Below are 14,187 nucleotides of genomic sequence, written 5' to 3'. Positions count from 1 at the left end.
AAATATTCGAAACATAAATTATCTACTTTTCACTGCATATAAATGCAGTTTTACATCATAATTACAAGAAATAAACTTCTAATTGTTGATTTTAACACTAATATCTAAGTTTAAAAAAAATACAAAAAATGGGGCGCCATCTTTCGGCGAACTGCTAAAAGTTTGTCGTGGACTAGTTTCCATCTCCGGCCGCTACATGGCACTACAAAGATGAAAATATTCGAAACGTAAATTCTCTACTTTTCTCTGTATATAAACGGAATTATACATTATTAATATCATAAATGAACTTCCAATTATTTATTTGTACACCAATAATTGTCTAATGCCTAGTTTTTTAATTAAAGGAATATCGAAAGATGTGGCGTCATCTAGCAGCGGGAAATGGAAACTACTCCACGACAAACTTGAGCAGTTCGCCGAGAGATGGCGCTACATGTGCCGGTATTTTTTAAAATTATTTAAAAAACTTAATGTCGGGGAATTATTAGTGTGCAAATCAACAATTAGATCCTTATTTATGGTAATTATGATGTAAAATTATATTTATATGCAGAGAAAATTAGAGAATTAAATTGAGAGGGTTAAATAAATAATATTTCTCAAAAGGATTAAACATAAACGAAAGAATCTAATGTTTCATATCCATAATAGAGATCTCAAAAACAAAAATTCCTAAGTATATCGTAAGCTAGTTCCTACTTTAATCGAAGGTGGGAGGCTCAAATAAAGTGGGAATCAACTTCTATTATTATTGGTGGGATATTTAATGAATTATTCGTCAAATATATTTTCATTATGATACGAAATGAAATACATAAGATTTAGTAAAATTCATTTATGATTTCTTAATTTTTTTATATAATTATTCTTATTTATGAATGTAGACATTAATTCTATACCTTTTGCTTCAATCGTATATACCTATTGTTGAAATAAAAATATTTACTCGTTATTTTGTTACGTTAAATAATTAATGGATGGCCATTACAATGTAACCTATATACAAAATTTATTAACGAATAAACTTCAGTTCTTGTTTTTCCAGTAGATCAAGCGTGTATTTGGGAATTAATAGTTATAGAAATTAATTCTCCATCTTCGCGTTTTAATTGTTTGTAACTCCAGTTTAAACAGAAATACATACTCGACATTTTGTTATATTAAACTCAGATTGATTTAAAAACTGTGCTCTCTTCCTCTATGGCTGGAGGATGATTACAAGTGGGATAATCTTTTTTTTTTAAATAAATGGCAAGTCCATCTCAGAAAGGCAGAATAATTACACAGAATTATTTTCAATAACTAATTAAATAGCATCCACTCACTTTTGGGCTGCAGCGCGGATGGATTCAACGTGGTCGAGTAAAGGGTTTGGAGCGTTTATCCGTGCGGGATTATGCGTCGTAGAACATTCGCTAAAAAATGTTCTATGACAACAATGATTGCAGATATCGGCAGGTAAATTACCAGCAAATTAGATTGCCGAGTTTCGTTGAGGCTTCCGTAAGCGAATCGAGAAACCTGCCAAGAGTCGGCTACTCTCAGAACTTCACCGACCTCCGGCAAGGTGAGTGCTACAGTGCTACACTAATCTTCGACCGCAAGTTCCAGAGGACTTCCCGTGACACGTGTCCGAGTTTCATATTCGAAACTTTACGGATCGGGTAAGTGACAATGTCGAAAAGTCTTCGTGGAAAGTATTAACCTTTTCGACTCGACTATTTTCTGTTTTGATTCTATTCGATTTCCCATTAGAAATTAATTGTATTAAACTAGGGTTGGCTATGATTCGAAGGCCATAGCTAGATGAGGAGGAATAATTTACCTCGGCACAAATTTTGTTCGTTTTTTTCAACATACCTTCAAATGGAGTTATTAGCTACACTACTTCTATTTGGGTTCTATTCGTCTTTCTTTTACAAAATTAATTGTATTGAAGTAGGGTTGGCTATGAATTAAAGATCGTAGCTAGATGAGAAGAGGAATAATTTACCTCAGCACAAATTTTGTTCGTTTTTTTAACATATGTTCCTGTGAGAATCAATTGTAATTTTGCCAATGGCAATCGGATAAATTCACTGGGTCATATGCGTCTCACTAAGGTCGAGGGGGTTAACAAGGTTTCGATTCGATTCCGCGACCCTATAGTTTTAGTATTTGGCAAATCGAACGCACTCGAAGCTGTGATAATTATTAGGTTGTGTAATAAGTCCCTTCATGTTGACGTTTCGAGAAGTATTACCTGAGGTGGATGAACATATCGAGTTAGGGATGATTTGAGAGTATTATGCGTTTCACGAAAGACCTATTTTGAAAATATATTATTTGAAATACTATCTCTAATAACTAGACTGCGGAACTTTATGCAAAATAAAATGTTTGCGAACGTGCCTACAAAAACTTTTATTAAATAGGAATTCATTTTATTATGGAAATGTTATAACATGAACTTTACTTTCAATCTTTTGTATATTCTCGCATATTGTTTGTATTTTCTAGGTTCTTGAGCGTTCAAATTTTTTATAAATGCATAAAGATCCGCTGATCTACTAATAACATATTATTTTACTTCATAGTTATTTTCGTACGTGTGATCACCTTTCAAATGACGTCATTTTAAATATTACATCAAATGATACATAATTGTGAAATTGTTCTTAAAAATGATAACAGATGAAATACCAAACGATTTTACATTTGTTATTCAAACTCAAGAAGAAATAAGTGGTAATAAAATGTTTGACCTCTCTATGTACAATGATAATCCGATTATAAGAGACGTTTTTCGGAAATATAACACGCTTGATGTGAAAAATTAGATTTATTTGTCGAGAATGATTTACATAACAGACGAATCTTCAAAATTAGTTTGAAAACTTTTAAATTTTACTTTTGATTTTTGTTCCTCGCGAGGATTCCTCTTCTTCTGCGGTTGGATTAAATAGCGTTTGGTGGGGATAAACCCTCGGTGGATTATCCGTCGGCTTTAGTTATCGCATATGTTATAGGACACGTTCCATGCAGTGTAACTTATCTCTAAATTCAACTTATAGAAATTAATTCTCTGCCTCTATACATTTAATTATTTATAACTCCAACTTAAACAGAAATATTCACTCTTCATTTTATTACGTTAAGGTACCTTCATAGTAAGTGCAACACACAGATTACTTCAATATTGCTCACTAGGGGAAAATGAAAAGTTTCCACGGTTTTTCGTTATAATTAAATGGTAGATTTACAGTAGAGAAGCAGAGAATTAATTTCTGCATAATATTTATAGTATTGTATATTCTTTATTGCTCCCCTTAGATTTACATCTTTACATTCCTACTCTCTTCACCTCTCACACCCTCTTTCATCACTCTACCTTTACCCACTCCTCCTTCATCCTCCTCGCCATACACACTCCTCCTTTTCCCTTCTTCCTTCAACCTTCATATTCACCCTCCCTTCCTCCTTTATCAACATCTCATTATGCTCTACCTCCTTTCCTCGTCTTCCTCCTTCCCAGTCTTCTTCATCCCCTAACATATTTGCGACATTTTCCTGCCACCCACCTTCTTGATCCGCCATTCTACTTCACCCCTTCCAAACGTGCTCCCACAACTCTTCCCCCCTCACATCTCCTGTACCCCCATGCCTCTTCATAATATTTATAATATTTCAGATAAATAAGTGCCTCCTATGATTAATAATCCTATTAAAAGCTAACTGTACTTTTTATTTTTGAAAAAAGTCAGACTTGTCTATCAACATAATTTTTCTAAGCCACTCATCCATACATTCCCCTCTCCTTCATCCCTTACTATCTTTGCAACATTTTCCTGCCTCCCCTTTACTACAGCCCTTCCAAACGTGATCCCACGGCTCTTCCCCCTCACATCTTCTGCACCCCCATCCCTCTTTATACTATTTATACTATTTCAAATAAATAAATGCCTCCTAAGATAATAATCCTATGAACAACTAATTATAGCTTCGGTTTGTAAATAAATAGTCAGACTTGCCTATCAACATATTAACTTTTCTATACCCCTCATCCATCCAACCCCCTCTCCTTCATCCCTTAGTACCTTTGCGACATTTTCCACCCACCTTCTTGGTCCACCCCTCTACTTCACCCCTTCCAAACATCTCCCACGTCTCTTCCTCCCCCACATCTCCTGCACCCCCTTTTCTCCACTGAACACTTATACTATTTATTATTAATACCATTTAAAATAAATAAACGCCTCCTTCGATTAATGATCCTTTCAACAACTAATTGTAGTTTCTGTTTGCGAGTAAATAGTCAGGCTTGCCTGTCAACGCATTAAAAGCATCGACAGCTGACGGTTAATCTCGATTGGCGAAGATCGCGAGGAAGTAAGACATCTCTTGGCGCGCTTCGGCTCGCAGAATCGAATTTCCTGTTGCCCGTCGGTGACGTAGTTTGGTGTTCCATTAACGGGAGTCCCCCATACAGAAACGGTTCTATTGATTTTTCGTAGGGGCGCAAGCGTATTCGGTTCTTATCTGGCGAAAGAGAGGCGCGGCTATAACCATGGATCCCAGTGTGCTCGCAAACATGGACAAGGACGCGTTGAAGAAGCAGATCGAGAACATGAAGTACCAAGCCAGTATGGACCGGTGGCCCCTGTCGAGGAGCATTGCCGCGTAAGTCGATCGACTCCACTTTTCGCGCTCGAAACGTTCCGCGGTTTACCTTCTTTTCTTTTATTTCCCTTTAGTTTCATTCATTTTATTCCATACTACGCGCACCAAGTGAGAGGTACTCGCATCCAACCCTCTCCGAAGACGTAGAGACGCGATGCCATTTGTATCCTTGTCGCGATAAAGGTCATAAACAGTGCTGAAAGAATTATTTTCACCGTTTGAGACGGTTTACAGTTTACGGTTATCGTTTTTGCGCTGTGTATATTTTTGTATCGTATTATTAATCAATATACCACACGACGTTCCATGTAAATCCTTATCGTGTTCATACTTCACACCTACTTTACATAAAAGGGTTTTCCAAAAGGAGCTTCAGGATCTTGGCTCTTAATAAAGCAAAACAAACATTGTGGAATACATTTTATCTTTTTTTTTTTTATTATGAATCAAATTGTTGGTACCGATGCTTACAATTTTTTAAACTATTCTAAAGCCATCTTTGGAGAATCCATTGTGTATCGAACCTCGATGACCTTATGGACCATTTTTAGACCTCTGCGGTCCAGATTTTCTGATCTCCGTCCATCTTTGTACATCTTTCTCTGTACACGACCGCAAAGGGTTGACAGGTTTGAAGGCTGAGCCATCTAACTCGGCGACTTTACAATTGGAAACGTTTTATTATGTGAACAAAGTTTTGAAATAAAAGTGGTGTCGAGAGAGATGAATGACAGTGCAGTTTCCTCGAATTGAGCATCGTGAGTAGTCCAACAACACAGTTAATTGATTCCTGCGAGTCGATACTGGACTTAAAATGCCTATAAATAGTGAAGGTTACAAAAATAAATAGTGTTCAAGGAAGAGTCTTAAGACGAAAAAGGTTGAAAAGCGCTTGTATAGTAATCAATTCGATTATCGTTGGCAGTTTGCAGTTAAGATCGCCATTTAATATCCACGAAAGTGACCGATCGAGCAACATTATGTTTGAAACGCTGATGACATCGAACCTAGCAATTAACTCGTTGGTAGCAACAGCCTTCTGAAAGCCTTCTGGGTCCTGGCAGAGTCTCTCAGATACAAAGAGCTGCAAGACCAGCAAGACTTACTTTCTAATAATACATAAACTTATTGAGAAACCGCCAACATATTCAACAAAATTCTAACCATCCATGTTCATCAAAAGAAAAGGTTTCGAAACAAAAAAGGAATGACACAACTGTGAACTCTAACCCTTTGAAATGTTAGCTGGACCTCTGTTACATCCTGCGACGTTACTCGAGAGCGAACATACTTAACATACTTCGGCTCTGAGCTTGAGGATTCATCTCTAGGCGCATGGACATTATCCTCTCAGCAAAAGGGGAAGGTGGCGTCACACTGGCTCGTTTAGACGAGACAATTGCTCGCATGAAAGTTACTCGACCAACGTGAACGTAGAAGCGAATTCTTAGACGAATCGAAGAATACTGGCGAAACCATAAGCGACGATGTAAGTGGTCGGCTCGACACGACACGACACGCCGCTGGCAATTAACAGTCAAGGCTGAGCAACACCGACGTTTTCATACACCACGCAGGGGACAGGATCTCCTTGGATGTGGACAGTCGGTTAATCGCATATTCGCGTACCGATCACTTTCAGACATTCAATATCGGGGTTTCGCGCGCATACCATGCCGTGAGTCCGCACAGGGACGGTCGAAGGTAAAGTGGAACCTCGATTATTGCAGAAATTGGGGCTGGAAAGTCGTGCAATTGTCGAGGTTTATGTGATATAGTCGATGTAACCAGTCCAATGAGCACCTTTATTATTATACTCAGACTTACTTATAGCATAGATAAAATGGAACCTCGATTATTGCAGAAATTCGGGCTGAAAAGTCGTGCAATAATCGAGGTTTATGGTCGATGTAATCAGTCCAATGAGCACCTTTATTATTAGGGGGATCAGAAAGTAATGTCGTTTCTGTGAATGTCAATACTTGTTCATCATATATCAGCGCATTGTATACAGTTGATTTTTATCGATCAGATATTGAAAATTTGCACACTAGATAACAAATGGTTGTTGATAACGAGAGCGATTACATAATTGATTAAAAATAAAAACTTGTTATAAATTTATTTGTTTGAATTTAATGTAAAAGATACGATATTACTTTCTAGTCCCCCTAATATTATACTCAGACTTACTTATAGCTTAGGTAAAATGGAATCTCGATTATTGCAGAAATTTGGGCTGAAAAGTCGTGCAATTATCGAGGTTTATGTGATATAGTCGATGTAACCAGTCCAATGAGCACCCTTATTATTATACTCGGACTTACTTATAGCTTAGGTAAAATGGAACCTCTTGACAGTATTGCAGACGTTGGGCCTGGAAGGTCGTGCAATTATCAAGGTTCTTCTGATAGTCAATGTAACCAATCCAATAAGCACTCCTGCTACTATTCTCAAACTCATTTGTTGCTTAGCGACTATTCCCTCTCCTCAACACCATCAGGGTAGCCTGAACGGTGTTACCATCAAAGACAATTTTATATTTGTTGATTCTACTTCGTCATTGACGTGTAATTCAAATTTAAGAGCCGAAAGGTTTAAGCTAAACCAATCCAACTTTCTGAGAACGCACAGCTCTGGTTTCCACTTCTATGAAGTTTGAATGGAATGCCTCCTGATGACTCAAGGATAATAACTGCGATCACCGAAGCAATTCGAGCCAGATTCAATCGCCTACGTAATTTGTTCTTTCGTTGTAACGGACAGCCGCGTTCACCGTTCCGCCTTAGTTCGAATCAAACGTTCTTCTCTTGGGTTAGATCACTTTCGTTTTCTTTTCCTGTTTCCCCCTTCTCCCACATCCACGCCCTTCCTTTACCTTCTAACTCTGTTGAATGAAGTGGTTACCAGTTTTCATTTCGATCATTGCGTAATCTTTATTGGCATGTAATTAAGCGCACGAGAACAATCGTTTAGTGGATTTCAGCGCGACGAGTATTTAAGGTCGAACGTTTTAAGCATAATTCACTCGAAAGCAATTATTCCTGAATTAAGATGGAAAAGCGACTTAACGAGCTGCTTGAGTATAGCAACCGTAGAGAGCTCTGGGATACACGAGTAATTGTTTTAGAAGCCTCGGAACCTGTTCGCTCTCACGACTATTAAGACATTGTCAAAGTGTTCTTAATTCGTAGAAAAAGAAAGTACTTCCTGCAGAAAATGATCTTTATTCTGTTTAGAACAAACAGGTCGCTTAGGCTAATTATAAAATTGGAGAGGAAATGGCATGCTGCCTAGAAATAAGAGTGACAGAATCTAACAAGACCTTGCAAAAAAATTCTTACTCGACGAAAGGAGAGTATAACGGTCCCCTAATATTAAAGAAGGATCTAAGACAGAATTTTATAAGTCTCATTAAATTATTTATAATTCACTTCAATTTAACGAAACGAAGAATTGTTGGTGTGCAATGTTCGATATTAAAATTCTACAATTGTACCTTGGTTTTTCAAAAAAACTTTCCGATAAAGTTTTTACTTAATCACATTTGAACTATACATTCGATTATTTGGAGAAACATTATTATCTAATTATTTGTCCAAACCAACCACTCCGTTACTATATTTACTATGACTTTTATTTTTATTTTATTTAAAGAGAATTTTTTTCCAAAATAATTGTTTACTAAAGCTTAGGCTCACTGATACATTAAATATAACGTGTCAATGAATGAATAATTGTTTCTTGAAACATCAAACAATTTTACCTATTTTCGGAGTCCTTTTTCGCTTTCTAAAGTGTCACAGTTCGGACGATAAATGATGCGGTCAACCTAGTTATAACCTGTCCTACTTTAGCGGAAATTATACACGAGAGCCTGCACAATACTTGATTATTCGCGCAGCTGGCATACGCATTCATTTTCAAGAATTTTCGACAATCGAATAGCCACGTGCGCACCAGTGAAATTCAAGTTCGTTAACCTGATTGCCCGTACACGTAACGGTATATACGAGACTTCGACACGTAGGTAGCAAACAATAGAAAGTATGATAATCATCTACCTAAAAAGAAGTAGAAGGAGCACTGCATCCGGGCTAGGTTTTTCAAATGAATCTCACAGATTTGTAAGGCTTCGCGCAGCATTCTGATATAGAGTACTCTAGATTTCTAGATCTATAGATTACTATTGTCTGAGTTAGACAAGACATCATTGTAGGCTCCTTTATTTTGTGAAAATAAATTTTATATAGGATTAGGATTTTTTTAATAATAAAATATTTTTATTAGTATAGTCGTAGTGGACACTGAAATGACACAATCTTTCATCTTCAATTGTCTATAAATTGTGTTTTATTAAAAAATAGAATTGTAAAATTTCTTTCAGAAGAACCTTTACCATTCTTTGTCACCTGATGAATAAATAAAGAAATACGAATTTCAAAAGAGCACTGGAAGAAGAACAGTAAGGGTTAAGCAATCTCAACCAAAGCTCACTTACAACTAAATGTAAAGAAAATTTAATTAATTGATCTTAGAAGTCTCTGTCCATTAAAGGCGTTAGACAGCCCCTTTCTTTTTTAAGTAGCCTTATAAAATTTTCGAATAGTCTCTGTCCATAAAAGACGCTAGACAACCCCTTTCTTTTTTAAGTGTCCTTATATAATTTTCGAAAAGTCTTTGTCCATACTCTGGTGTTCGATTTTATATAAATAGAATGCAGGAACGCATCGCTAATGAGATACTGGTTTAATAACAAATGGGAAGTTCGACAGTGTTCCCGATTGCAGAACAACGCGGAACTGCGTCCTACCAACGACGTTATCCTGTTCTGTGGTTTTCGAGGCGAATCGTACCCGAAAGCAAAAAGTTTCCGCGGTCGACTACTCAGAGAGTGCCAGAGTGAAAGGTACCTCCCATTTTTTTTCCATTCTTCCCGATCGGTACTAATCTTTCGTTCACGCTGCCACAGAGTACTCTTGTCGAGACGAAACTTCAACGTTGTCCAAGTTCCGATTCTAAAAGGATATAAAAACGATCTTTTTAAAATCTTTTTAAAAATATATTTATTTATTTTCTTGAAAATTCATACCTCCCACCATTTCGAATAGCGTACATACAAATAAACGCACTACCGCCTCACCTTCGAAATTAATTCGAATAAATAATTCCTTCATGTAAAGTTCTCTCACCCATTTCTGGGTGATATGGCAACCAACGTATTTATTATTAAATAAAAACTTCTGTTCACATAAGTTCGTATAACAGAACATCCAGAAAATAGTGTTTGGATAACGAAGCCTCTACTGTACATCTAAAAATTACAAAAGAAAACGTTAGATATCGCAATTATTTCCTTGCAATAAATTTTCGAAGGAAACTTTATTTTGGAGCAACTGCATCGCCTGAAGGCACCTAAATCCGCTCAAGGCGAGTCTCCCCCGTATCATTCGTTCTAATATCGAGTGTCTCATGCGTATAAGGGAAAACTAGGTAGCCTTACTGACATGTCCGTCAGCAAGTCCTGGATGGAACGCACTTCCTCTCTCCGTCGTCTCATTATTCTTTTACACTTTCGATTCTTCCTTCGCCTCTTGCAGCCGCCAAAGTGCTGGCGTAGACGTAATGGAAAGCGGCAAAGAAAATACGAAACCACCATTTGAGATCAATGAATCGGATGGAATTTAGGTCTCACAGTTTTGCCATGGCGATCCCTAAATGTGGTTCTGAGAACCTAGGTTTATTGTTCGTCGTTGACTTGTTCTCTAAATGACGCGTTCGTAATGGAAGACTTGGATATCTGGATGTCGTTAACCATTTCAAAACAAGCTGTAGCTCTTTCATATTTCAGTATTATGTGCCATGTATGGCTGAAGCAGTGAATGGAAGAAAAATAGTGTGACTTCTCTCGCGTCTTCTTCCAGGACGCATATTACTCTTCAAGTTGCAGACGTTTCCTTTCATGTCTTGTTATTATTAGGTCTAAGATTTCTTCTTAACTGCTGTTTGATTTATATAGTCTGGAGGTTTATTCTTGAATTCTGTTTAATTTATGTATTGATAATAGTACTCATCAATTTCCTTTTTATGTTATGTATTGCAATAAATACAACGTGACAAAAGGATAAATTTTAAATCAATTTTAACATTTGGCACGTTTCTTGCAAAAAGTTTCTATTTTCTCGAGAAATGATCTATTATATGTGAAATGCAAATGAACCTTACACGTTGAATTTTATTTATTCCATTTTTCTGTGTTGAAGGTCATTTGTAGGTCATATTGTAGTACATGGATGAATTCGTTATTTTGTCAGCTACAACATTACGTTAACGAAAATATATCATTCCATTTAAAAAAAATCAATGACCTTGAAATTTTATTTAAAAAAGACCTTGAAAATTTTTTCCTTTACACCGTTACATGTGGCCCTTCAAACAGTGTAACTTTGTCCTAAGAAGTTTTTTTGTACAACTAAAAGTAACGGAAATATTTAGGTGTTCTGTTTCTTTGGACTCACCCTGTATACGATGCTAATATTTTTTAAATTCATTCATAAATATTACAAATTCCTGATAATGCAATTCTGAGAAAATACAAGTTCAGTCATAAGAGAAACAATCTATTACATGTAAAATATATTCATTTGGACATTTTCCGTTACTTCTCTTTCATCAATTATAACATTACTAATATGTTTGTAATGCATTCATAAACATTACAAGTTCATTTTGAATGCAATTTTAGTAAAATCTAAGTTCAAGAGGTGTCTTAGACGACCACAGAAGTGAAACTCTGCAGAAGTCCTACTAGGATGGCCCTAGACTTCCTAGAGAGGGAGTTTGGTCGTCCATTCTTTTGACAGGAAAAGTGGAAGACTGTACAAACGTATACCTCTGAGTTTCCTCGACGCTTATAAAGGTTTGGAAGGGGAATGGTACCCAACGACATTCTCGGGATCGCTGTGACGTGCCAATCTGTGACCATGCAGGCGCGCTGAGCTCCACAGAACCATATGGTGTTGGCGAAAGTAGCGAATTCCGTCGACGAAGACTCCGAGGGAGATCTAGGGTATTTCCAAAAAATTGGCGAACCAATGTTTATGGATGAGAAGGAATGGCGAAATGCATCTTAGAGAATGCCATAGAGCCAGAAAACCGCGGGAGAGACAAGATGGAACGGCTCGTTACAACGATAAATTACAGATACATTTTAGGGGAAACGTCTAAAGAGACTTCTTTGAAAATTAAAAAAAAGAAAGTCATAGCTACAGGTCGTAGAATGATAAATGATTTTGTATTTATTGGGAAGAAATTTGTTTTTTTTTTTGCTTCATATAAATGGGTCATGAAGTATCATAGTTGCACCCACTGCACGTATTTTGTTGCTTCACTTAATTAACCAATCAATCATATATTTCATCGACCACAAGTGTCGCGTTTGCTTTTGCACAGAAGCCAGATAAGTGCTCGCCTCGTCAGTTTAGATATCTTGACCTCATTGGTAAATTTGCGACCAGTATTACCTCTTCGAGGAAGTCTGAATAGAAAACAATAACAAAAATCTCTGTACTTCATGATGTACACTTCTCTGCTCAAATGTATAAGTCATCGTCTTTAACAAAACTCTATTAGTTGATCTAAATTAAATAAAAAAATATACAAAAAGATTTGGGTTGTTGAATGTGATGCAACTCTATAAATATTATTCTATTTTTAGGACAGATTATACATTATGGAATGTTTTTGGCTAAAATTTCACCCTTCTTCGATATGTTAAAATCCATAATAATAATAACGGAATAGTAATGGAATAAGGGAAGAATAGCCTCGTACTTAGTAGAAGTGATTTTCATATTCTTTTGTATTGTAGCGAAATATCTTTTTAATGCGACAAGGTTACACTGTGTACAGGCTAAGAGGGATACTTAAACCGATTCTATGTAATCTCGTTAATTTACACCCATTACACCGTATTCTTGAGGATTCCTACACAAGAGATAAATAAAATTTGGGTAAAATCGGTCGTGTACTTCAGCAACAAAACTCAGAATTAACATTTCCATATAATGGCATAATATTATTGAAGAAAATTGCTTAATTTGAGTAAAAGGTTCGTTGCGAGTCCAAGCCTCGAAAACAGAACCGTAGCGACAGTAAGCTAGTTATTAGCCTACATTCGGTTGTAATATGAAGTGATAAGTGAAAGCTTATAATTTTCTTGTATTTTCTACTAAACCCTGAGTTGTCTAATGAGAACAGATTTTTATTACTACCACCACTGCCACGTAGTAAATGTGTACATGTAAACAATGAGAGATATGTATTTAACCACTGAGGGTCATGGTTGTTTCTCTAGCTACTTATCACTCTTTCTAGAAAATTGTGTCAATGTCTACTTGAATTGTTTAACAGACAAGGTTTCTTCAAGGATATCGTGACCCAAATACTGTTCAATTTTAGATAAATTAATTCCTTTTATTTTCAGGTGACTAGTTAACGTGAAATATATTATTAAATTCTTCAATTTATATTTTTAATTATGTAGTACCTTGCACGGATGATGTAGTAGCTTATATAAATAATCCATTGACTATATAAAACAAATAAATCACACTCGTTTTCTATAAATCCTATTTTTGCAATAAATCCAATATTTATCGAGATACCATTACCTGCAAAATATCATACTCACTGTGAACATCGTCCACATTATTTGTAACATTTAAACGTGCCTAAACATCCATGTATGCTAATTATCACACAAAGCTATTCTCCTCATCAAACGCAAAGCGATTGCATCGCGAAGAAGTTAAAGCAAGCCGAATCGGTGCCGTTGGGTCATGTCGCAGGAAGTCGTTGCAATTTGGCGTCGGTTGCCACGACTTGAAAACGTGCGGCAAGAAAATACGAAAAGTTGGTCATAATCAGGCAGGCGCGTTCCTTTGGAACACTGAGCTCTCCTTGAACGCAAAATCGACCCGAGTAACCGAGTCCCTTTCACCAAGCTGTTCGCCGCGAAACGACTATTCTTTGCCTCGATTCTCTGTGATTTTCTTTGCCTCGCTTTCAACCTTGTTGCATTTAGCGCAATCCTGTGCTTCGCGAACCCGATGGTCACTGATCCAATAATTTATGTCATACTGCCTCCACGATGCACCACAATTTGCTAATGTCCATGTTTACTGCTCCTTTTATTCACAGTTCCTTCATAATATGTCGCTTACATAACTTTTCTAGACAATTTCCTCGCGGACGGTGGTCAGTGGAGGTGGGGGCTGCAAGGGCTCTTGATCTCCCACCTCCAATGGTCCGCTAAAAAAATTTGTTTACAGAGTTTCTGTTGCGTGAACGATTCCTTTATTATTCTTATTTATTCCATAAGTATCGAACTTTGTTATTTCTAAAGATCCAAAGAAGATGGGGATCCAAGAAATATAAATTCTAGATATTCATTGTGTAAAATTAAAAAAGATTCTGTACTATTATTTTAGAGCTCGAAATGAACCATTCGACTAGCTTACATTT

At 36.6% G+C, this 14,187-nt stretch overlaps 1 protein-coding gene across 1 annotated transcript in view; it reads left to right on the top strand.

The window, feature by feature from the left end:
* Positions 1-1,543: 1,543 nt before the first annotated feature.
* LOC128872073 (guanine nucleotide-binding protein subunit gamma-e) overlaps positions 1,544-14,187 on the top strand; it is an 18,202-nt gene continuing 5,558 nt past the window's right edge. Inside the window, exons 1-2 of the mRNA XM_054114397.1 lie at positions 1,544-1,667; positions 4,497-4,662. Of these exons, the coding sequence (XP_053970372.1) occupies positions 4,550-4,662 (113 nt within the window). The 5' untranslated portion in view covers positions 1,544-1,667; positions 4,497-4,549. The remainder of the gene's footprint in view (positions 1,668-4,496; positions 4,663-14,187) is intronic.

Source organism: Hylaeus volcanicus, chromosome 2, assembly GCF_026283585.1.
Source record: "Hylaeus volcanicus isolate JK05 chromosome 2, UHH_iyHylVolc1.0_haploid, whole genome shotgun sequence".
Taxonomy (NCBI): Eukaryota; Metazoa; Arthropoda; class Insecta; order Hymenoptera; family Colletidae; genus Hylaeus; species Hylaeus volcanicus.
This window is presented reverse-complemented; position numbering and strand designations above follow the sequence as displayed.